Source organism: Enhydra lutris, unplaced genomic scaffold (genome assembly GCF_002288905.1).
Source record: "Enhydra lutris kenyoni isolate GAN:26980312 unplaced genomic scaffold, ASM228890v2 scaffoldscaffold59, whole genome shotgun sequence".
NCBI classification, from domain to species: Eukaryota; Metazoa; Chordata; class Mammalia; order Carnivora; family Mustelidae; genus Enhydra; species Enhydra lutris.
Window position 1 is genome coordinate 670,085 of NW_019154143.1, and position 22,849 is coordinate 692,933.

Consider the following 22,849-nt stretch of genomic DNA (forward strand, 5'->3'; position numbering starts at 1 on the left):
CGCGCATGCGCTCTACTTTCGTTTCCTGCCGGCCGGAGTGCGGGAGGCGGGGCATCCGGGTCGTTTGGCAGAGGCTTCTCGCCCCGGAACTCAGCTGTCCAGCCCCTGCCAGAGTAGGAGGTGAGGCCACCCCCGTCTGCCGCCAGAGCATGCACGGTGACATGCACACAGCCCCCTGCCCCCCTTTACGTTTTCAGAGGGCTGGAGAGGAAAATCGAATTTGTAATGAACATTTTCCTTTCTCAGTCTCCAGGCTCGGTTCCGGGCCACCGTCATCTACGGTTGACAGCCCGAATGGCCCTGTTGAGCCCTGCGGCGGGCTTTTGCATTTCCCCTAGGCCCGGTACTGAGCTACGGTGGTCCTCCGAGTAGCCGGGTTAACCCAGAGGTGCAGCGCGCACAGCATCTGCGGGCTGCATTTCGCGCAGCGCCCCGAGTTGCCACTGAAGCTTCTGCCACGGGGATGTGGCCCCCTCACCCCATCCCCGTAGGAAGGCTTTTGGAGACGTCGCCACTGAAGCTTCTGCCACGGGGATGTGGCCCCCTCACCCCATCCCCGTAGGAAGGCTTTTGGAGACGTCCAGTTTGACATCTTTTTTTTTTTTTTTAAGATTTTATTTATTTATTTGACAGAGAGATCACAAGCAGGCAGAGAGGCAGGCAGAGAGAGAGAGAGGAGGAAGCAGGCTCCCCGAGAGAGCAGAGAGCCCGATGCGGGGCTCGATCCCAGGACTCTGAGATCATGACCTGAGCCGAAGGCAGCGGCTCAACCCACTGAGCCACCCAGGCGCCCCCAGTTTGACATCTTTATGCTGGAAGTTTTGACGTCCTCCTGGGCCAGGGGAGGGTAAGGGTGCTGTGCACCGAGCAGTGGGCTGGAAAAGAGGAGGAAGGATTGTCAGGCCCAGCTGGTGTTTGATCTTGGTGCTGAAGTTTTACCATTTATGGAATAAGTTAATGACATGCGTTTTGCTACGCATTTTTCTTCTGGAATAATGCCTTATTTGCCATATATATTTATATATTTTATATTTTAAGTAATCTCTATGCCGAACGAGGGGCTTGAAGCCACAACTCTGAAGTTCAAGAGTCGCAGGCTCTACTGACTGAGCCAGCCAGGTGCTCTGCTATTTACAAAATTTATTTTAATTTTCCGTTTATTCCTTTGTTCATACTTCCTCACCAAGCATGACTTTCATTTATGTTTGTTTTTGTTTTATGCTGGTCCTTTAGAATTCGGTTCTTGGGTTTTATCTCAAAGAAATTATGTAAATTTCCCCCAAATGAAGTGAAAAATAAAGCCCTACTTTTCATTTTTTTAGTGGTTACGTTCATTAAACTTGACTTTCAACATTAAAAATATCCTTACAAGTATTTTTTAATTTGTTTAGGTGTGACTTTTAAACTTCAGTAATGGAGCTAGCCCACAGTTTATTGCTAAATGAAGAAGCTTTGGCTCAAATCACTGAAGCAAAGAGACCAGTTTTTATCTTTGAATGGTTGCGATTTCTTGATAAAGTCTTGGTTGCTGCCAACAAGGTATGGTATTGGTTTTTTTTTTTTTTTTCTTTTTTCTTTTCCAGCCGGGTTTACATAACGAAGCGTATTATATGTTCATGATTTGCGATAAAACAAGCATTATGTTTTGGAAAGGTTGTGAGGTCACTTACGGAATCGAGAATGTAACACTGGAATAGGAATTGTTGTCTGTCCTTTTTCTGTTTTGTTGCAAAACCTGAATCTCATTTTAACCTTTGCCTACTTCATGTCTCTGCCTGGACAACTGAATGTGACTGGAGAAAAATAAAATGATATGACTGCCGTCATTTTATATTCATTTATCTCCAACTTCAAGTGGTCCTAAAGTGCCACCTAGCAATCCCAGTATCTTCACTTATCCCTCTGAGAATTTATAATAGTTTTTTTTTCCCTTTCTGCTTTCTTCTGCCTACACAATCTTGTTTTATCCTAGTTGCTTTTCCTTGTGTGTATGTTTTATTTTCTGTCTTTAATATTAGATACTTTCCTCAAATACCTGGTGACATTTGGCATCTGTTCAAATTTAAGAGTGAGTAGTAAGTTCCCAGGGCAGGATGAAGTTCATTAACTGTGCTTCACTGTAGCTAGTCCTATTGTTTGAGGAACCCCTGACATTGGTATCATAGGTTTCTCATAGCTACTCATTCCCTGGAATAGATATTTCTACTCTAATGGCCTAGGGTGTGTCACCAGCTGCCTAGATTCTAGGAATTCAGGATGGCTAGGGGCTTCAACGTCCAGTATGTAAACTTGCATTTAATCCCCCTGTCTTCAGTGTAGTTTTCCCAGCTCACAGCTGTGCTGAGCTCCCTAAGTCTGGAGTGGAGGAGAGATGCATGAGAGTCTTACAGCATCTAGACTCTCAACCATTCCCTCTAGCTCTAGGCGCCTAGAGCTTTGAACAACAACAAAACAAACATGAGCTTTATGGGATTCTGTGATGTAAGTTGGGTCTCTTCTCAGCTTTCCCTATTCAAGATACCTGGCCTCTATATTTTCTGTTGATTATTTTACCATTTTCTTTGCTCTTGTAGATTTGGGCTTTTGGGGGGGCGTGCCCTTTAGTATAGTTTTAGTAGTATTTCTGGAGAGACAAAGTTAATGCTTGGATTCATTTGCAGTCCTTAGCTCAAAGTTTCTATTTTCTCTTAAACTCCTTCTAAGTGAGAATTTGTTGCCTACATTTCACTGAAATGATCTTGTCTAGTCATCAGTGATCTCAGATTCTTCCAACCAGTGGTCAGTGTTCTGTCCTAGCTGACCATCAGCAGCTTTTTTTTTTTTTTAAAGATTTTATTTATTTATTTGACAGACAGAGATCACAAGTAGGCAGAGAGGCAGGCAGAGAGAGAGGAGGAAGCAGGCTCCCCGCCGAGCAGAGAGCCCGATGCAGGGGTCGATCCCAGGACCCTGGCATCATGACCTGAGCCGAAGACAGAGGCTTTAACCCACTGAGCCACCCAGGCGCCCCCCATCAGCAGCTTTTGATACAGTTGATCCTCTACCTTGAAACACTTACTCTATTTTTTGTTTTGTTGTGCAGTTGAAAAATACAAAAGTATTTGTAGGTATTTATTCCTTCAATGATATCATAATCTCATGATTTTTACTGCCATCTATACAATAATAACTCCCAGATACCCAACTACCTCTTTCTTAAACAGCATCTCAAAATTAAGATACTCAAAGCCAAATTCTTGATTTTCCCATCCCAAACCTGTCCCTTCCTTAGTGCTCATGTTCTCAGGAAATGACCATTTCTTCCTTCTAGTTGCTCAGGTCATAAACCTTAGAGTCATTCTTGACTTCTCTCTTCTTCTCAAACTTCACAGCATACACATCAGCAAGTCCATTGGTTCTATCCACCAAATATGTCCAGAATTCAATTATTGGTCATCATTGCCATTGTTCCCATCCTCCTCTCTCATCTGGGTAGCTTCCTAAGTGTTTGCCATGTTCCAACCATATACCTTGTAGGGTATTCTTTGCTCAGTATTCAGAATGTGCCCGTTAAAACATTCTGATTGCATTCCTCTTATGCTTCAAGTGCCTGCTTAGAATGACATAGAAAATTCTTACAGTGGTGTGTAAGGCGCTATACAGGGTAGACCCTTCCAACTACATCGAGATCCACTACTTCCTCTCTCTGACAATGCTCCAGCCAAACTGGCCATCTTGCTGTCCTCAACTAAGCAAGCTTCTACCTCAAGGCCTTTGCCCTTGTTCCCTTTGCTTGGAATGTTTTTCTCCAAGATGTGTGCATAGCTCACACCTTCACTTGTTTTCAGGGAGGGCTTTTCTTACTAATCCGTACAAAACAGACCTTACACTATTCATTTGTTTATTTGGTAAACTCTGTCTTTCCCCACTAGACTATAAGTTCACAAGGGCAGAGACTTTGTTGTGTTCGCTCTTCCATCCCAGTGCCTAGAATAGTGCATGGCATCTAATAAGTGCACAACTTGAATGAATGAGTGAACTCTCAGTATTGATTATGGTATATCTGAATTTTTCTTTTTATGCTGTCTACGGCTCTTGAAGTTTCTTTCAGTTTCCTTCAGTGACCTATAATTTATGAACTACTGACTTTGCTTTTACAGGGCAGCATTGCTAGGTTCTAAGACTTCAGTTGTCCACATGCCAGTATTTTACATCCTTTGACTGTTGGTTTCTTAGTAAGTTGGTGTGGAAACTTTTTGGATCTAGAGTAGTCACTTTAATTGGTAGCTACCTTCTTGGCATTGGAGGGGAATGAAGGATAATATTTAATCTAGGAAAGAGTGGTTCATTTCTTTCTTTCTTTTTTTTTTTTTTAAAGATTTTATTTATTTGACAGACAGAGATCACAAGTAGGCAGAGAGGCAGGCAGAGAGAGAGGAAGGGAAGCAGGCTCCCTGCTGAGCAGAGAGCCCGATGCGGGGCTCGATCCCAGGACCCTGGGATCATGACCTGAGCCGAATGCAGAGGCTTTAACCCACTGAGCCACCCAGGAGCCCCCATTTCTTTTTTTTTTAAGATTTTATTTATTTATTTGTCAGAGAGAGACAGCACAAGCAGGCAGAGTGGCAGGCAGAGGCAGAGGGAGAATCAAGTTCCTTGCCGAGCAAGGAGCCTGATGCGGGACTTGATCCCAGGACCCTTGGATCATTACATGAGCCGAAGCCAGACGCTTAACAGACTGAGCCACCTAGGCATCCCAAGAATGGTACATTTCTTACCAAAGTTTTCCTTATCTTGAAAATTTTCATTTATGGTTTTATGCCTAATGTAATCTAGATTTTAACTGTTCGATATTTTTTTATTTTGATTAAAAGGTAACAAAGGCATATATAAGAAAAAACTGGTAATGTTCTTTATGTTTTATAACAGACTGATGTAAAGGAGAAACAGAAAAAACTTGTTGAACAGTTAACTGGATTAATAAGTAGTTCGCCTGGACCACCTACACGAAAACTGTTGGCTAAAAATCTTGCAGCTCTTTATAGCATTGGGGATACTTTTACAGTTTTTCAAACGCTTGATAAATGTAATGATATTATCAGAAATAAAGATGACACTGCAGCCTACTTACCAACAAAACTGTAAGTACTTACTGTGACGTTTTGGTTTTTTTTAGAGTAACTTATCTTAATAAGGGACCACTGACCATAAAGACGCCCAGGTCAGTGGAACCTGCGATGTGTTGCTTGATAATGAAAGATCTAAGTAGGTCTGGGGAAGGGGTTCTTTTTCAAGCTGTTTCGTCACACCTGGGACTTTTAGAAACGACAGGGAATTGGTATGATGTCAGCAATTTGCACAGAGGTCTTTTAGTAAATTTGGATGGAAAGAATATTCTTGGCTGGGATAGAAAGAAAAGTAAAGAATTTCTAGGTGATGGGATTGAGGCAGGGCTCAGCAAACTAGCCCATAGGCCAAATTCAGGCTGCTGCTTATTTTGTAAATAAAGTTTAATTGGAATACAGACATGCCCATTCATTTAGGTGGTAGCTGCTGTCATGCTCTAGTGGCAGAATTGAGTAGCTGAGACAGAGACCATTTTGCTTGCAAGTTTACTGACCTTTAGATTAAGGCCTTACCCAACTCCTGGCTCATACTTGTGGCTTGGGTCATGGGTAGACATTTCCAGAGCAAGCCTTAAGGTTAATGGCTATAGGGTGCATCCTGTGAGAGGGTCAAATAAGAAAACCAGCAGTTGTGCTACAGTGAGGAGTGTCGTCAAGGGGAAAATAAATCATCTGTGGCCTAAGGGGAGAGCAGTATCAAGGAAGCTTCTCAAAGAAGTATCAGCCGAAGATCAACAACAGGGAACGATACATGGTGGTTAGTCAAGTAAGTGGTTAAGATGGGAAGATGGATGTGATAGGCCAGGGATTGACAAACTTCATGAAAAAGAGCCAGCTAGTAACTGTTTTCGGCTTTGTGGACTATCCATCTCTGTCACAACTGCTCACCTCTGCCATAGACTATGTGTAAATAAAAGAGCTGTGTTCCAGTGAACCATTATTTACAAAAACAGGTGGCAGGCTGGATGATGGGCCAGATTTGGCCTACAGGCTATAGTTGGCCAACCTGTTTTCTAGGTGAAGGAAACTTCTCATTGGGAGCAAAAGTAGGTTCTTTATACTTTATTTACAGTGCTTTTCAGAAAGATGCAAAATAGAGGAGGAAGCAAGTCATGAGGGGAACATGAGAAGTTCAATTCTGGGTGCACTGATTTGCAGTAGAGGAGGGAACATCCAAGGGACAGTGTGTTTGAACAGCGTGTTGGACAGTAGGTAGTTTGAAGTTGTGGTCCAGATTTCAGAGCTCTGAATTGAGTATGTAGTTTTGGCAAGTGGAGTGGAGATTAGGAACCCTTTGGTATAGACAAAGTTACCTAGGAAGAGTTACTTTTTGGGACAAGAGGATGGCCAAGGACGCATCTCTAGAATGCCATGCAAGGGGCCCGGAGCAGTATAGTAGCTTACAGAGGAAACAGAGATTATTCTGAACCTGGAAACTGAGTTTTAGGTCTGTTCTCAACTGTACAGGTATATTGTGATTAGATTTTGTGTTGTTTTGAATAGATGTAGATCTCAGAAGTTTTATTTTATTTTATTTTAATTTTATTTATTTATTTGACAGATACCACAAGTAGGCAGAGAGACAGGCAGAGAGAGAGGAAGGGAAGCAGGCTCCCGGCCAAGCAGAGAGCCCGATGTGGGACTCGATCCCAGGACCCTGGAATCATAACCTGTGCTGAAGGCAGAGGCTTTAACCCACTGAGCCACCCAGGTGCCCCGACCTCAGAAGTTTTAGAAGAGGTTAGGGAGTCCTAGTGTTTTCCAGTTTATTTTGGAATTTGAAGCTATGTTAATACTTTGATGGTTTAGTTCTCCACCACTCAGCAAATCCACACATCACTTTCTAGTTCTGCTTAAGTAGAATTTACTGTATATTCCTTATTATTCATATGTATTTCCAGTGGATGCATGGGTTTTGTTTAGGAATTCCCTAAATATTCTGGCATGTGACCTCAGTCCTTTTTAGTTTTGTTAGCAGCCTGGAGAGTACTGAAATAAGCATAGGATTTAGAGTCAACCAGGTGAAGGTTTCCCTGAGTCTACTATTTATTACATATGTGATAGTGAGGTGAATGTATTTAATATCTCTGCCTCAGAGTAACTTGCTCAGGATACGTAGCTATTATTAGGTGGCAGGTTCTAGGACTTAGTCACAGATCTGCCAGACTTCTAGGATGACACTCTTCACTCCTGTCCTGTACTCCTGCCTGTATACTAAACTCAAAGCTACCCACTTCTCTGCTATTCATAGAACTGATGATGGAGTGGTTTCCTCTGTCCTGAAGAGATGGGCTTTTGTTACATTTCTTCTTCTGTGTAACCAAATGTTCCGTGAAAGCCATAAAAATAAATTTTAAGAGTAATTTTTACTATTATTTATTATATTAAAAGGCAGGAACTGTGTGCAATAAAAAAATGTGTAAGATAGATTCCCTGTTTCCGGATTTTACATTTCCACTGGTAGGATAAGATATAACATTGTTTATATTTATTTTTATTTATTTTTTAAGTAGGCTCTATGCCCAACGTTGGGGCTTGAACTCATGACCCTGAGGGGATCAAGAGTCACATGCTCTACAGACTGAGCCAACCAGGCCCCCCAAGATATACACATTTAAATAGTCAAGTTAGAACACAGTAAATAGATTAACTTTTATCAAAATGAGTGGTTAACTTTAAACGTTATATATAATGAGAGAAGAGGAAGAATCATTATAGATTGACATAATTTAGGAAGTCTTCATGAAAGGAATACTTGGGTTTCTTTCCAAAGGAGGGTTATGATTTAATATGTGAATATGTATTTATTCTCTTATATTCCTAACAGGAATACAGTTTGATTAACCATAGTTGTTGCAATTATAAAGAATAGATAAACAAGGTGTTTTTGAAAGTTGAGATTTAAGGATTTGTAGCTGAAAGCATCCTGCACCAATACAAATTGATTTCTGAAAATTAGAAAGGTATTGTGGTATTGTATTATTAATCTGAGCACTGGTGGAAACATCACTTCTTACAGGGCTGCAGTGGCTTGTGTTGGAGCATTTTATGAAAAAATGGGGAGAATGTTAGGAAGTGCTTTTCCAGAGACAGTGAATAATCTTCTGAAATCTCTAAAAAGTGCAGAGGTAAGTTTTACAACAAATATTATTTAAATGTTTTGCTTGTGGCAGAAGTTAGATGTCAGTAAAAATATATGTTTGCCTTTTTTTCTGTCACTGTGGTACTCATACTGCTTATACTACTTATACTCATACTTGCTTAGCAAGAAGGTAATTTAAGATTATTACTTGCACAGAGTGGCTGGGTTATGGACATTGGAGAGGGTATGTGCTGTGGTGAGTGCTGTGAATTGTGTTTAAGACTGATGAGTCACAGACCTGTACCCCTGAAGCAAATAATACATTAAATGTTAATTTAAAAAAAGATTATTACTTGCAAAAGCTATTAATTGCCCCTTCTTTAATGTATATTACCTTATATTTCAGTGAGAAGGAAAAGAATGCTTTTCCTTGGCAAAAATAGGTTTACCCATTATTTCTTATTTAGCGCTGTGGATATTTTTGTACTGCCATTTTATTTTTGTGCCATAGCTAATATATTAGTTTCGTAGAGTTGCCTAGGCTATAAATGACCACAGTGACTTAAAACAACAGAAATTTGTTGTCTCACAATTCTGGAAGCAAAAATCCCAAATCAGAGTATTGGTAGGGCCATGCTTCTGAAGACTCTTGGGAAGAATCCTTCCTGCCTTTCTTCACTGCTAGTGGTTGCTGGCAATCCTTGGCGTTCCTTAGTATTCCTTGATTTCTAGATGCACTTCTAATTTCTGCCTCTATTGTTACACAGTGTTTTTCCTGTGCATCTGTATTCTGCCTCCAAATTCTTGTCATCTTATAAGGATACCAGTGATTGGATTAGGGCCCACCTGAATCGAGTATGACCTTGTCCTTATTTAATTTCTTATTTCCAAATAAAGTCATGTTCACAGGTAATGGGGCTTAAGACTTGAATGAGTCTTCTTGGAGGACACTGTTCAATCCACAGCAGCTAATACTGAGTAAAAATAGTTTTATTTTGTCACATCAATTTGGTGTTACTTTTGAAGGTTCCTTATCAACTTGATGTTACTAAAACTAGACCAAGCCTTGGATTCTCACAGTCCAATTCCTCCATATCAGAAAGCTGAAAATTTCTTGGACAGCATTTTTTCTGGGTACTACTTGCCTATTCATTTATCATAAAACAATGATTGAGGACATATTGTCAGATAGTAAGCATATAAAGATGAACAAGACATGGTCCCTGGCCTCTTAAAAGCTTATAGTCTTGTGGAAGAGATCTGTGTTTGAATGAGTGTACTCCAAGAAATATGAACCAAGTACTGTAAGAATATGAAAACAATTTCAAAATAGTTATAAAAGATGAAAGCTTACTATATCTCTGTAATAGGTTTTTAAATGTGTTGGATAGGTCTTCTTTTAGATGGTTTATATTACTACTTAACTACTTTTGGCTTACCCATTCACATTCTGAAAGTTTGGACCCTTGAGATGTGATATTGAAGTTTTTGAAATTGTTTCCATGTTCTTCATTAAGTTGTACTTCATGTTGTGGGAACATTAGAATATGTTTTCTTGTGGTAACCATATTTCTCAGCAAGATATTATTTAATTGAAGTTAATAATTATTCTTACCTTTCAGATACTTTCTAGGCTACTTTATTTTATTTTACTTTATTTTGTTTTTCCTTACTTACTGTTTACAGTGTAAAGGTAAGACTACAAAACCATGAAGCCCAGAAAACTTTTGTGTTTTGGTATGTTCTTCTTTAAACATGGAACTTGTTTTACAACATAGTTTTTAGTTTTGATTTATGTTCATGTCTAGTCTCAAGGGCGAAGTGAAATCTTAATGAGCCTACAGAAAGTTCTGAATGGACTGGGAGGTGCAGCAGCTTCCTCTCATCGTGATATTTACAAGAATGCCAGGTCCCTCTTGACTGACAGGTCGATGGCTGTTCGATGTGCAGTTGCCAAGGTTAGTACTTGTCTGATTTATAAAGCTATTCCTTTTCTGGCTTCCTCTTAAACAATGACTTTTTTTCTTTCAAAGTTTTAAAATGTGATAGCATACTTTCTGTTCTCATGGATTATATTCAGTTTGTACAATTATATACAAATGGAATCATGTGGTATGGGCCCTCTTTCTTTGGTCTGGTTTCTTTTACTCAGCATATTAACCTTGAGACTCATCTATATTGTTATATGTGTTGCTAGTTCATTTCTTTTCTTTGCTGAGTAGTAGTATGTCATTATGTGGGTGTACCACAATTAGTTTGTTCCTTCACCTGTTAAGGACATTTGAATTGCTTCCAGCGTAGGCTATTAGGAAAAAAGCTGTGAACATCTGTATACAAGTTTTTGTGTGAACATATGTATTATTCTACCTGGGTAAATACCTAGGAATGGAATAACTGGATTGTATGATAGATTCATTGTTTAACTTTTTAAAAAAATTGCCAAACTGTTTTCCAAAGTACTTGTATCACTTTACATTTCCACCAGCAATGTATGAGGTTTCTAATTCCTCCACATCCTCATTTGGTATTGTCCGTCTTACTCATTTTGGCCATTCTCATAGATATGTACCCATATCTCATTGTGTGTTTAGTTTATATTTCCCTAATGACCAATGATGAGCATATTTTCACATGCTTATTGCCATCCATATCTTCTTAGATGAAAAATCTATTCAAATCTTTTGCCTGTTGTTTTATTGAGTTGTTCGTTTTCTTATTACTGAGTTTTGATAGTACTATATAGAGTTTTTATGTATTTCTTTATCAGATAGATGATTTGCAAATACTTTTCCTCCACTGTGGCCTATCTTTTCATTCTCTAAATAGTGCCTTTCTAAGGGAAAAAAGGGAAGTTTTGAATTTTGTCAAAGTCCAATTTACCAATTTTTTTTATATAGACTGTGCTGCTTGTATTGTATAAGAAAATTTTCCCTAACTGAAGGTTTCTCTTATGTTTCCTTCTGGAAGTTTCATAGTTTTAAACTGAGATATATGATCCATTTTGAGTTAATTTTTAAATATGGTACAAGGTATGAATTAAAGTTCTTTTTTTTTTGTACATGTATATTCACTTGTTCTAGTACCACATTGGAAACACTATCTTTTCTTCACATAAATTGCTTTTGCACCTTTTTTGAAAGTTGGTTGTCCATATGTGTATGGGTCTATATTTGGACTCTGTTATGTGCCATGTCCATAACATTTGATGTCCATAACACTGTTTTAATTACTGTACCTTCATAATAAGTCTTGAAACCAGGAAGTGTTAACTTTCTAACTTTGTTCCTTTTCAAAGTAATATATTCTAGGCTCTTTGCATTTCCATATGAATTTTAGAATTAACTTAGAAATTTCTAGAAAAGTAGCATGCTGGGATTCTGATTCATGCTGGTGTTTTACAATGAATCAATAGATTGATTTGGGAAGAGTTGATATCTTAACAATACTAAATCTTCTAATCTTTGAACATGTTCTATCTTGCCATTTATTTAGGTCTTCTTTGTTTTAGCAACATTTTGTGGTTTTGATTTATAGGTCTTAGACATCTTTTGTCAGATTTATTCCTAAGTATTTAATATTTTTCAGTGCTATATTAAATGGTATTAATTTTTAAGATTTTAATTTCTAATTGTTCATTGCTAACACAGAAATCCAATTGATTTTTGTATATTGATGTTGTATATGCCGATGTTGTTAAATAGCTTTCAAGTTTTGTCAGCTCTTTTAATAGATTCTATCAGATATTCTACATAAACAATCGTGTTGTCTAAAAATAAAGACAGTTTTACTTCTTTTCCAATATGGATACCTTTTGCCGTGGCTAAATCCTTCAACGCAATGTTGAATTAAAAACACGAGAGCAAACATCCTTGTCTTACTCCAGATCCTTAAGGAGGAAACATTCAGTTCTTTGCCATTTAGTGTTAAGTATTGGTTTTTCTTGATGACTTTTATCAAGTTGAGGAAGTGCCTTTGTATTCCTAGCTTGCTAAGAGATTTTATCAGGCATGGATATTGGATTTTGTTAATTGTCTTTTGTTTTAATATTTCATTTCTTATGTTGTTTTTGTTGTTGCTGTTTTCTAGTTAAACTTCTTATTTTAAGATAATTGTAGGGACGCCTGGGTGGCTCAGTTGGTTGAGCAGCTGCCTTCAGCTCAGGTCATGATCCCGGCGTCCTGGGATCGAGTCCCGCATCGGGCTCCTTGTTCTGTGGGGAGCCTGCTTCTCCCTCTGCCTCTGCCTGCCATTCTGTCTGCCTGTGCTCGCTCGCTCTCTCTCTCTCTCTCTCTGACAAATAAATAAATAAAATCTTTAAAAAAAAAAAAGAAAGATAATTGTAGATTTGCATGCAATTATGAGAAATAATATAGAGATGTCTTTATAAACTTTTACCCAGTTCCTCCCAAAGGTAGTATCTTGCAAAAGTATAATACAGTATTACAACGAGTATAATAGTGTTGACATTGCCATAGTCCATTGATCTTGTTTAGTTTTCCCCAGTTTTATTTGTGTACAAATTCAATTTTAAGATTTATTTATTTATTTGAGAGAGAGAGAGCACTCGCATGAGTGAGTGTATAGGGTAGGGGTAGAGGGAGAAAATCTCAGGCAGACTCCCTGCTGAGTGAGGAGCTGTTCATGGGGGCTGCATCCCAGGACCTCCCCTTCCAAGGTCATGACCCGAGGCTAAACCAAGAATTGGATGCTTAACCAACTGAGCCACCTAGGTGTCCCTACACATTCAATTTTAAAAATCAATGCTGGGCTATTTAGGTTATCTTTCTTCTTTAGTGAATTGTCTGTTTCATTTTTCAAATTTATTGGCATAAAATTGTTTATGATATTCTCTTTGTTCTTTTAATATATATTGAATCTGTAGTAATGTGACCGCTCTCATTCCTGATTTTGGTAATTGGTATCTTTTTCCTTTATCTGTCTGGCTAGAGATTTATCATATTTATTGGTCATCTCAAAGAAGCAGCTTTGGGTTTTATTTCTATTCTTCCTCAGTTCTCTATTTCAGCTCTGTTATCTTTTTATTATTCTCTTTCCTCCGCTGATTACTTTGTGCTAAATTTGCTCTACATCATCAGTTTCTTAAGGTAAAAGCTGAGGTTATTGATTTGAGACCTTTCTTCTTTCTAGTACAGAAGTTCAGTGTTAAGTGTCTTCTCCTAAGTACTGAAAACTCTCTAGAGGCCGTAAGCTGGGACAATTACAGAGTTAAGTTTGTTTTCCATCTCTTAAGGATTGCTGTCCTTCATTGCCTGATGTCTAGTGTCTTGAAAACTATTGTTTCATGTATTTTAATTTTTTGGTTATTTCAGGAGACAGAGTAAATCTGATTCCTGTTGTTATATCTCTGGAAGTGGAAGTTCCAGGATGTATTTATTTATTTATTTTTAAAATTTCAGTGTCTACTAGAACTACAGAATGAAGCTGTGTTCATGTGGACTGCTGAATTAGAAAATATTGCCACTCACTGCTTTAAGGCTTTGGAAAATTCAAATTATGGGGTTCGAGTGGCAGTGTCTAAACTCTTAGGAACAGTCATGGCTACAGCGTTGATGCCAAAACAAGCAACAGGTATTATTTACCAATCCCTGATGTAGTCTGTAACAGGTATTTGAAGGTATATGAGATCTATCTAAATAAGCTATTTGTTATAGGTATGTCACTTGAAAGATTTAAATTGTTAAGTGTCTTTGTCTACCTTTTCAGGGAATGGAACTACGCAAATGGCATTTTCCTTGATATAGACAAGACATTTTTTAAACTAAATTTAATTTAGTTTTTTTTCCATGTTCCAAAATTCATTGTTTATGCATCACACCCAGTGCTCCATGCAATACAAGACATTTCTTATGGTTATAATGTACAAGATAATATATATCAAGTATACTGAATATATAAGCAAGCAAGATTTATATAATGGTTTTCTATAATCTTCAAGGGACTGGAATCTGGCACTTCATATGACTTTCAATCTCTGATGAGTAGATCCCTTTTATAGTACAGTATTATTTTTCTTTTCTTTTTGGCCATTACTGTAAGCAGAATCAGAACATTTGTCATGTGACTTCTGCTGTGTCTCATAGTTCCATAGAGGTGCCTCAGTGAGGGTTTTAAGTGGACCGTGAGGGAGCCCGGCCACGTTTGCTACTGTCCCCACCCCTACTCTAGCTCTGTGTAGCAGGAGAATCAGATGTAATAGATTCAAGTTCTAGCTCTTATGTTAATTAGCTGTGAAGCCCTTTGAGCTTTAGTCTATTTATCTTTAATGATAGTTATTTCAGTCTGTGCAATTAGATGATGATGATGACAGGTAACATTTATTAAGTGCTATGTGCCAGGCACTGAATTCAGCATATAACTGAGCTGTTTTATTTAGTCCTCACAAAAGCCCTATGAATTATGAATACTATTACTATTCCCACTTTATAAAAAAGGAAATTGAGGTTTAAGAGATTGTGTAATTTGTGTTCTCTTAAGTGTTCTATAAGCATCAGAGCTGAAATTCAAACCCATGCAGCCAAATTCCGATCTCTACATACTTAATCATGAGCTTGATACCTCTCCTACAGACTTCTTGTGAGGATTATGTTTGCAGCTATATGTGAAAGACTTTATAAAACATTTTCTGTACAAGGGAATGGCATTTCAGCTTCAGTCCAGTGACATTTTAATCTGTTGTTAACTGTTGTCTAGAGAGCATGAACTTGACAAAGTTTCTTTGCATCTACTCTGTTGAGAATGAGGGCTGTGAGTCACTTAGTATCTGCTGTTGATGTACTTTGTCCTTGTTGTGTTACATATGTCAAGGTTAACATTATTAGATTATGTTTGGCATAGATTTAATGAATTGATTTTAATTTTTAGCTCTTTCCATTTTTCCTAATATTTTTTGCTTCAAAATTGAATTTATTTTTATGAGTGCATTATAAATTTAAAGACTATAAGAAAGTGAAAGGACCCTATCTTTGTAGTAGTTTAAGGATCCTTAGAAATAATTACTTGAATTTTAAGCTAGAGTTATTAGAAAATGTTATCTAGTAGCAGTATATATTGCTTATGAATTTACTTTTCTTCCTGAAAGTAATGCGCCAGAACGTGAAGCGAGCGACATTTGATGAAGTCTTAGAACTCATGGCCACAGGATTTCTACGTGGAGGGTCAGGTTTTTTAAAGAGTGGTGGAGAGATGTTAAAAGTCGGAGGGTCTGTTAATCGTGAAGTAAGAGTTGGAGTTACACAGGTTTGTAATGCATACTTAATGAAAGAATTCTGTTCACATTGCTGGTGAAATCTCATGGAAGACTCTTAGTACACACAAATTTTTAATATTGTCTGGTGTTTTTCCAAAGTGTTTATTTTACCAAATGAATGAATTACGTTCAAATTCCAAATTACACACTTATATGGAAAGATAGATTCTTAATGATGTGTAAATAAGCTTGTGTCTGCTATATTTATGTAAGTGTCCAACAGCATTTTCCCAAATTTTACTTGGCAGAAAATCAGATGTAAAATAATTCAGTTTTAAATTCAGTATTTAAATTCAGTATTCAAATAGCTTGAAAAATTTAGATTTTACTGTTCTCCAGTGACCCTGTAGCTAACCCTATTTGTTAATATTTCAACTGGACTTATCATTAATGAGTAATCACCAATATAATTATGAAACTAATCCTGACTTGGAGTTAAAATTACAAAATGATAATTAAGCAACTAGGGTATTATGGTTAATGATCTAAGGATAATTAATGTACAAAAAGATAAAATGTTTCTTTGTGATCTTAGGCAAAATCACTCCAACTGTACATTGTTCCTGAAAACAAGTGTAAAATAGAAGTAAACGATTTTTATCTTACTGTCACAAGCAGGGGTTTCTAGTCCTAGGTCAGTTGTTCATTTAAGATATGAGAGTTTTCTTATTCCTATAACATGTTACCTTCCTCTCCATCAGGATAAATTCAGCTCTTTCCCTCCCTCCCCACCATCTTTTTGCATTCTTCAGGAAGATGCTAAGAATGGTTTTTAGCCAAAAATACTTCCACCAGTAATTCCTATTCTAGAAGTACTAAAAGGGTCTCAAGTATTAAATGTTCTCAATTTTAATCTCAAATGTAATTTATTTTGGATGCTATGTTCATTTATTTCTGTAGTTTTATCTGTAATCTCAATTCTTTTATATACTTTATCTGAAATTATATCTCTATTTATAGGCGTACGTTGTTTTTGTAACTACATTGGGTGGTCAGTGGTTGGAGCGTAGCTTTGCTACATTCTTGTCCCACGTACTTGATCTGGTGTCCCATCCTCGGGCAACGCAAACACATGTGGAAGCTGTGTACTCAAGGCGATGTGTCTCCTTTATCCTAAGAGCTACTGTGGGCAGTCTGCTAGGTGAAAAAGCCCAGATTGCAGCTGCCAAAGAAATATGCCAAGCTATTGGAAAACAAATGAAAGCAGTAGGTAAGAATTGATGGGTGTTGTTGATTTCCTTAGTCATTTAGCTTTATATTATTATTCTTAATAAATACTAATGGATCTGATTATTAGTTCATGGCATTTTCTGGACTGCATTTTACTAGTCACTTTTATTGAGTACGCTTATTTGTTACTAAAACAACATAATTACAGTGAAATAGAATTTTTAAAGATTTGAGTAGCGTGTTTGAATTCTGTTTCATTTCTAGTATCTGTACTGATGTTCTAGCTCTCCTGGTATGCAACAGCATATTGCTTTCCTATCTTTAAGGAACAGCCTATTGTAATTTTTCTACTTGGGCCTTTTGTTTTATAAACACGTGTTTGTTTGTTTCCTTTTGTTAATAGGCTTAATAGGAAGCCTTAGACAGGAACAATTGCAGGTGGTTATTAGTCCAGTAGAGGATATCCTGTGAAACCTCAATTAATTCATAATTAAAAGAAATATCCATTTTATAAATTTTTCAGTTTAACAAGTCGTTACTGAGCATCTGAGATTGCAAAGCAGTAATTCAGGGTTTGAATAACAAGTGAAATAAATGTTCCTGCTTTCATGGAGCTTGCAATCCAATTAGGGAACTGAACAAGGTAAAATCTACATTCCGTAGGTCAGTTCAGTTTTCTTAACCATTTTAATCAGGCAAATTATATTGCCTAATAGTGGTCTTTAGAAATAAGAATTTAATGGGATGCCTGAGTGGCTCAGTCTATTAAGCATCCTACTCTTGACTATGATCCAGGTCATGATCTCAGGATTGTGGGATCCAGCCCCACATTGGGCTTCACACTCAGCAGGAGGTCTCTACCTTTCTCCCATTTGCTCTCTCTTTCTGTCTCTCAAATAAATAAATAAGTCTTTAAAAAAAAAGAAGAATTTAATGAATAAAGCATAATCTGTAATTTATATTTAAAGAATATATATTAAATATTTTATAAAATTAGTAAAAGTAAATTCACAAATGGAATTTTCATTGTTTATAATAGCTTATAGACTATGCTAAGGCGTACCATTTTTTTTTTTTATTTAAAAAAATTTTTATTTAAATTTTAGTTAACATACAGTGCAGCATTGGTTTCAAGAGTAGAATTCAGTGGTTCACCATTTACATACAACACCTAGTGCTCATCACAAGTGCCCTCCTTAATACCCATCACCCCTCTAGCCCATCTCCCATCCACTGTCCCTCATCACCCCTCAGTTTGTTCTGTATCATTAAAAGTCTCTAATGATTTCATTTCCCTCTCTCCTTTTTCCCTTTCTCCTTCCCATATGTTGCTGTGGCTTTTTTTCTTAAATTCCACATGTGAGTGAGGTCATATGGTATTTGTCTTTCTCTGACTGACTTATTTCATTTAGCATAATACACTCTAGATCCATCAATGTCAAGCAAACCATTTTTGTTTTTTTATTTTTTAAAGATTTTTTATTTGTTTATTTGAGAGAGAGAGAGAATGCACATGCAGGAGGAAGAACAGAGGGAGAAAGACAAGCAGACTCTGGTGTAAGTGCAGAGACCATTGCAGTGACCCTGAGATCTTGACCTGAGCCGAATTCAAGAGTGGGCTGCCTAACCAACTGAGCCACCCAGGTGCCACAAGCCAAACATTTTTAAATGCACAGGGCTAACTGGAAGTTAAGAATTGTGAATTAAAGGGTGTTTAAGTTAATGAGGTACCGTTCTTTAGTTACATTAAAATAGTAATCTGTCCTAGGTTCACATCTTGAAATATATTTGTACTATGATGTGTTAAAGAAATGTTGAAGTGCCAGAAACACTGTGCCAGGCTGTGGGAATAAAATAGTGAACCAGATATAGAGAGTACCTGGTCAAGGAGCTGTGGTTTAGCAGTCAAAAGATGGAGTTCATGCATTTCCAAGTCCAGAAATAGCTAAAAATAGAGGTCCATAATGAAAATTACAATCTGTAATATATTAATCTATTCTATTCTGTTAGTATGTATTATATATTTTTAAATTTAAATTCAATTAACACATAGTATATCATTAGTTTCAGAGGTATTGTTTAGTGATTCATCAGTTGTATATAACATCGAGTGCTCATTACATCAAGTGGCCATTACCCAGTTACTTAATCCTCCCACCCAACCCACCCCCCAGCAACCCTTCATTTGTTCCCTGTAGTAAAAGTCTCGGAGCACCTGGGTGGCTCAGTTGGTTAAGTGGCTTCCTTCGGCTCAGATCATGATCCCAGAGTCCTGGGATTGAGCCTCACATCGTCTCCCTGCTCAGCAGGAAGCCTGTTTCTCCCTTTCCTACACCCCCTACTTGTTCACTTTCTCACTGTCTCTCTCTCTGTCAAATAAATAAAATCTTAAAAAAAAAAAAAGAGTATCTTATGGTTGTCCCCCTCTTTGATTTCATTTTATAGTCTATTAATACACAATGAATGCAAAAAAGGTAAGGAAGTTTTACTCTATTATAAGGGTTATTAATCTTAGGTCATAGATTAGCCATTTGATTTTTTAAAAATCTTAAAAGCAGAATTAAATATCCATCTGGGATTTATGGGCCAGAATATATTCTCAGTTAGTAACTTGACAAGGAATCTTTAGTTATCTCATGTTAAATACATTTCTGTTCTATTGAAAGGTCAGGGAAGGGGGCAGCAAAGCTAACAGGAACTTTGAGAAACATCTCAGTAAGAAATTCTAAAGCTAGTTTCCTTTTAGATCTGCTTTCTGGTCAGTAATTCAACAGTGTTGCTATGAATATATTGCAGCACTTGAGGTAGCAGTGATAATAATGAAGTAACAATAATGGCTGCTGACATTGATGCACGTGTATTGTGGGCAGCATTGTGCTCCATTCTTTATGCGAATTGACTTTTTAATCACCACAGTACTCTTTGAGATAGTCCCTTAACCCCCTGAGTGGTTGGAGAAATTGAGACTCATGGGGTGGCTTGCCCAGTATCACGTGGCTGACGTGACTGGTGGAGTTGGGATTGGAACCCAGGTGCCTTTCTGGGGAGCCAGTGCTTTTGTACACTGGTTTGCTGCTGCTTGCTGAAGTTAGGTGTATTCCTGGAAGCAGGCAAAATCCCTCAGTGTTTATTTCAGTACTTTCATGATGTCATTGGACAGTCACTTCAGCGTTTAGTTACACAGGTGTTCTACTAAGAAGTAATTACAGTCAGAGTTTTTAATACCCAGGCATCAATTGGTGGAAATATTGGTATAAACATGTCAACTGTATAAATCAAAAAAGTTATGTCACAATTTAATTCACCCACATCAAACACATGATTATGTGTCTCCAGAAGCAGTAGTGAATGATACCAGTGGTGAAAACAAATCTGGAGCAGCAGACATTGCAGCAAGCCAGCATGTGATGGTGTGCGCCCTCCAAGAACTCGGGAGCCTGGTGCAGAGCCTGAATGCTACTGCATCCCCTCTTATTCAGGAAGCATCTATAGGTATGATGATTCACTTACTTGCTGGAATTCTCAAAAAAAGTCCTAAAAGTGTGATTGATATTTAACTCCTGATTAGTTGCTTGCCATTATAATTAGTAAGTACTAATTATAGTATTATAATATTAGTATTATAATTATATAATACTAATTATATTAGTAACTGCATTATAATTAGAAAACAACTATAATTAGTAGTTTTCAGATCACTTGTTAAAAGCTGGGTTTTATTTGAGATTCACTAGGTTTGTGAATGTTGACTTAATAGTGAAATAAAGTTTAGGGAGACAAAAGAGTTATGTAGTTTGTTTCTAATAATTGGCTAAAATTTGTTGAATAAACATTTAATTTTTACATCAACATTTTTTGGGGATGTAATTATACTATTTTGTAGAAAATGTTCCTTTAAGATTCTCTACTATTTCTGAGATAATGTGTTTTTGACAAAGTTCTGAAAGTATTTGGGTAAAACCATAATGCTTATGATTTTAATCACTGTGTTACACGTATTCTCGTAGCTTATGAAAAAATTTGACTTTTTTAAAGAGCCATTTGTTTTTGTATTTCTCTTTAGGACTTTTGGAAACTGTGACTTCCGTGCTGCTTCATCCAAGTATGGCTGCCCGGCTTGCCGCCGCCTGGTGTTTGCGCTGTGTGGCGGTGGCATTACCATTCCAGCTGACACCGTTTCTAGACAGGTGTGCAGAACGGCTCAACAACTTGAAAACTTCACCAGAAGCTGTTAGCGGATACAGCTTTGCCATGGCTGCTTTGTTAGGTGGAGTTCATCAGTGTCCGTTGGGCATTCCTCATGCCAAGGGAAAGGTACGAAAGAGACCGTGGAATTTTAAGTGCTGTCATGTGGGGTTTAGTCTCATTGGAACGCCTTCTGTGTTTAATGTTGAGCTGGATGATCAAACAACAGTTTTACTACAGTAATACAAAAAATGGTGTTCTGCCAATAATGATATTTAATTCTGCGTAGGAATAGTACATTTTATTTGGGTACAGAGTCATTTTATTTTAGAGGGAAAAAACCCTTACACTAATTATGATGAAATCAGAGCTTTTCTTTCAGCTTTTAGAGAGAAAAATTCATATTGTTGTATTCAAAGATGTCAGGAGACTATGTTATTGCATTTAGCATTTTGATAATAATAGTTGAATGGTTTTTATGAGTCAGTTTTTTTTCTTTCTACTATACCTACTAATACTATTACAGTTTTTTCCTCACAAGAATATTAAGTGTTTATGTAAATATTATTTTACATATGTAGATCAGGGCTAGGTTTTTAATTTCTTATTCTTTCTGGGACATTAGGACTAGATTCATTCGTTCTTAGGAGTTCCATAGCTACTACTCGAATCTCGGCTTCCATCTCGTTTTGTTCTTCGACTGCCTCCTCTCTGATTATCCTGCTTGCAGTCTTTCTCCCCTCTCCCCACACCACTTCCACGTCTCACGTTAGCTCGGAGACACTTTGGGACTACACAGTGCTCAGAGAATAAATATAATCCCCTCTGTCTGGAAAACCGGCACCTCTGCGGTTCGCCTTCATTCTACCCATTCGTTCTCATTTCCCGCTATTCTACTTAGACCAGTCATCTTGCTTCCTTCCCATGCCTTTTTCAGCCTTCATGCCATTATTCACACATTAGAGTCTCATCCCCCTTCTTGGTTGCCTGTACCAAGCTTATCCATTTGTTTAGAAGCCTAATTCAAGTGCCATTTCTTTAATGCAGTCTCAATAGAGCTACCCCATCTAGGATAACCTCCCTTTTGCAGACCACGACTGCATCGGTCTTACTGTTGTGTCATTTAATCACGTGCTGCTTGTTACTTCCCGTTTTCCCTGTGACAGATTCTCTAAGACTCTAATTGCCGTAAGACTGGCTTCATGGCGGAAACATAATAGGAGTTCAACAAATCTTTGAATATAGGATAACGGTACTACCAGTAATAGCATTTATGAAGTAGTTACATGGGCCAGCACTCTTCTGAGTGCTTTGCTATATTAACTTATTCAGTCCTTGCTGGAGTGTGGTTGGCATTCCTATGATTCCTGTTTTACCATTGAGGGAACTGAGGCAGGGAAGTTAAGTTATCCCAGTCAGAAAGCGGGGAAATGACAAAGCTGGGATATGAACCCAGGCAATCTGGTTCTGGAGCGCTCTCTTAACCACTGTGCTGTGTGGGGTCTCCTCAAAGACAGCCGTGCCATCTGGATTAAGCAGGTCTTGATGTTGCCTCTTTAACATGTTAACAGCAACAACAAAAAAGGACAACTTCTTTTTTAAATTAAGCATACTAGCTATGTATTTTCTTATTTGATTTCTTTAACTTGTTTCAGTTAAAATCCAATTGTAAACTTCTCTTGCAGATGGTAGTTAGTATTGCTGAAGATCTCTTACGAACTGCTGCCCAAAATAGCAGGCTGTCTTTACAGCGCACCCAAGCTGGATGGCTTTTACTTGGAGCACTTATGACTTTAGGTATAGTCATATTTGAGTAGGATCTTGTCTAACTGTATGACTGTCAGTAGACGCTAAAGAAAACTTAATTTAAAAGTATTCAACTTCACATTCTAGACTTTGAATGACACAATAAAATTGGTGAAGGCGTATTTCCTCTCATCTGGGCGTAGATTTCTATTTTTGGTAATTTCTGCTTAAGTACATTTAATGACAAAATTATTAATGAAGTTTCATCTTTACTATCAGAATAGCCCTGGTCTA

General features: G+C 37.6%; 1 protein-coding gene across 2 annotated transcripts in view; it reads left to right on the top strand.

Annotated features, from left to right (window-relative positions):
* The first annotated feature begins 43 nt into the window (after positions 1-43).
* Positions 44-22,849, top strand: part of LOC111158367 (HEAT repeat containing 5B) — a 104,311-nt gene continuing 81,505 nt past the window's right edge. The window contains exons 1-11 of one of the 2 annotated variants that reach the window (XM_022520373.1): positions 44-120; positions 1,392-1,539; positions 4,909-5,120; positions 8,125-8,233; positions 9,996-10,145; positions 13,605-13,776; positions 15,287-15,444; positions 16,415-16,664; positions 19,961-20,116; positions 20,688-20,938; positions 22,495-22,606. In XM_022520373.1, the coding sequence (XP_022376081.1) occupies positions 1,414-1,539; positions 4,909-5,120; positions 8,125-8,233; positions 9,996-10,145; positions 13,605-13,776; positions 15,287-15,444; positions 16,415-16,664; positions 19,961-20,116; positions 20,688-20,938; positions 22,495-22,606 (1,696 nt within the window). In that variant the 5' untranslated portion in view covers positions 44-120; positions 1,392-1,413. Of the gene's footprint in view, positions 121-1,391; positions 1,540-4,908; positions 5,121-8,124; positions 8,234-9,995; positions 10,146-13,604; positions 13,777-15,286; positions 15,445-16,414; positions 16,665-19,960; positions 20,117-20,687; positions 20,939-22,494; positions 22,607-22,849 lie in introns of those variants that run through there. The other variant, XM_022520374.1, reaches the window with a different exon arrangement.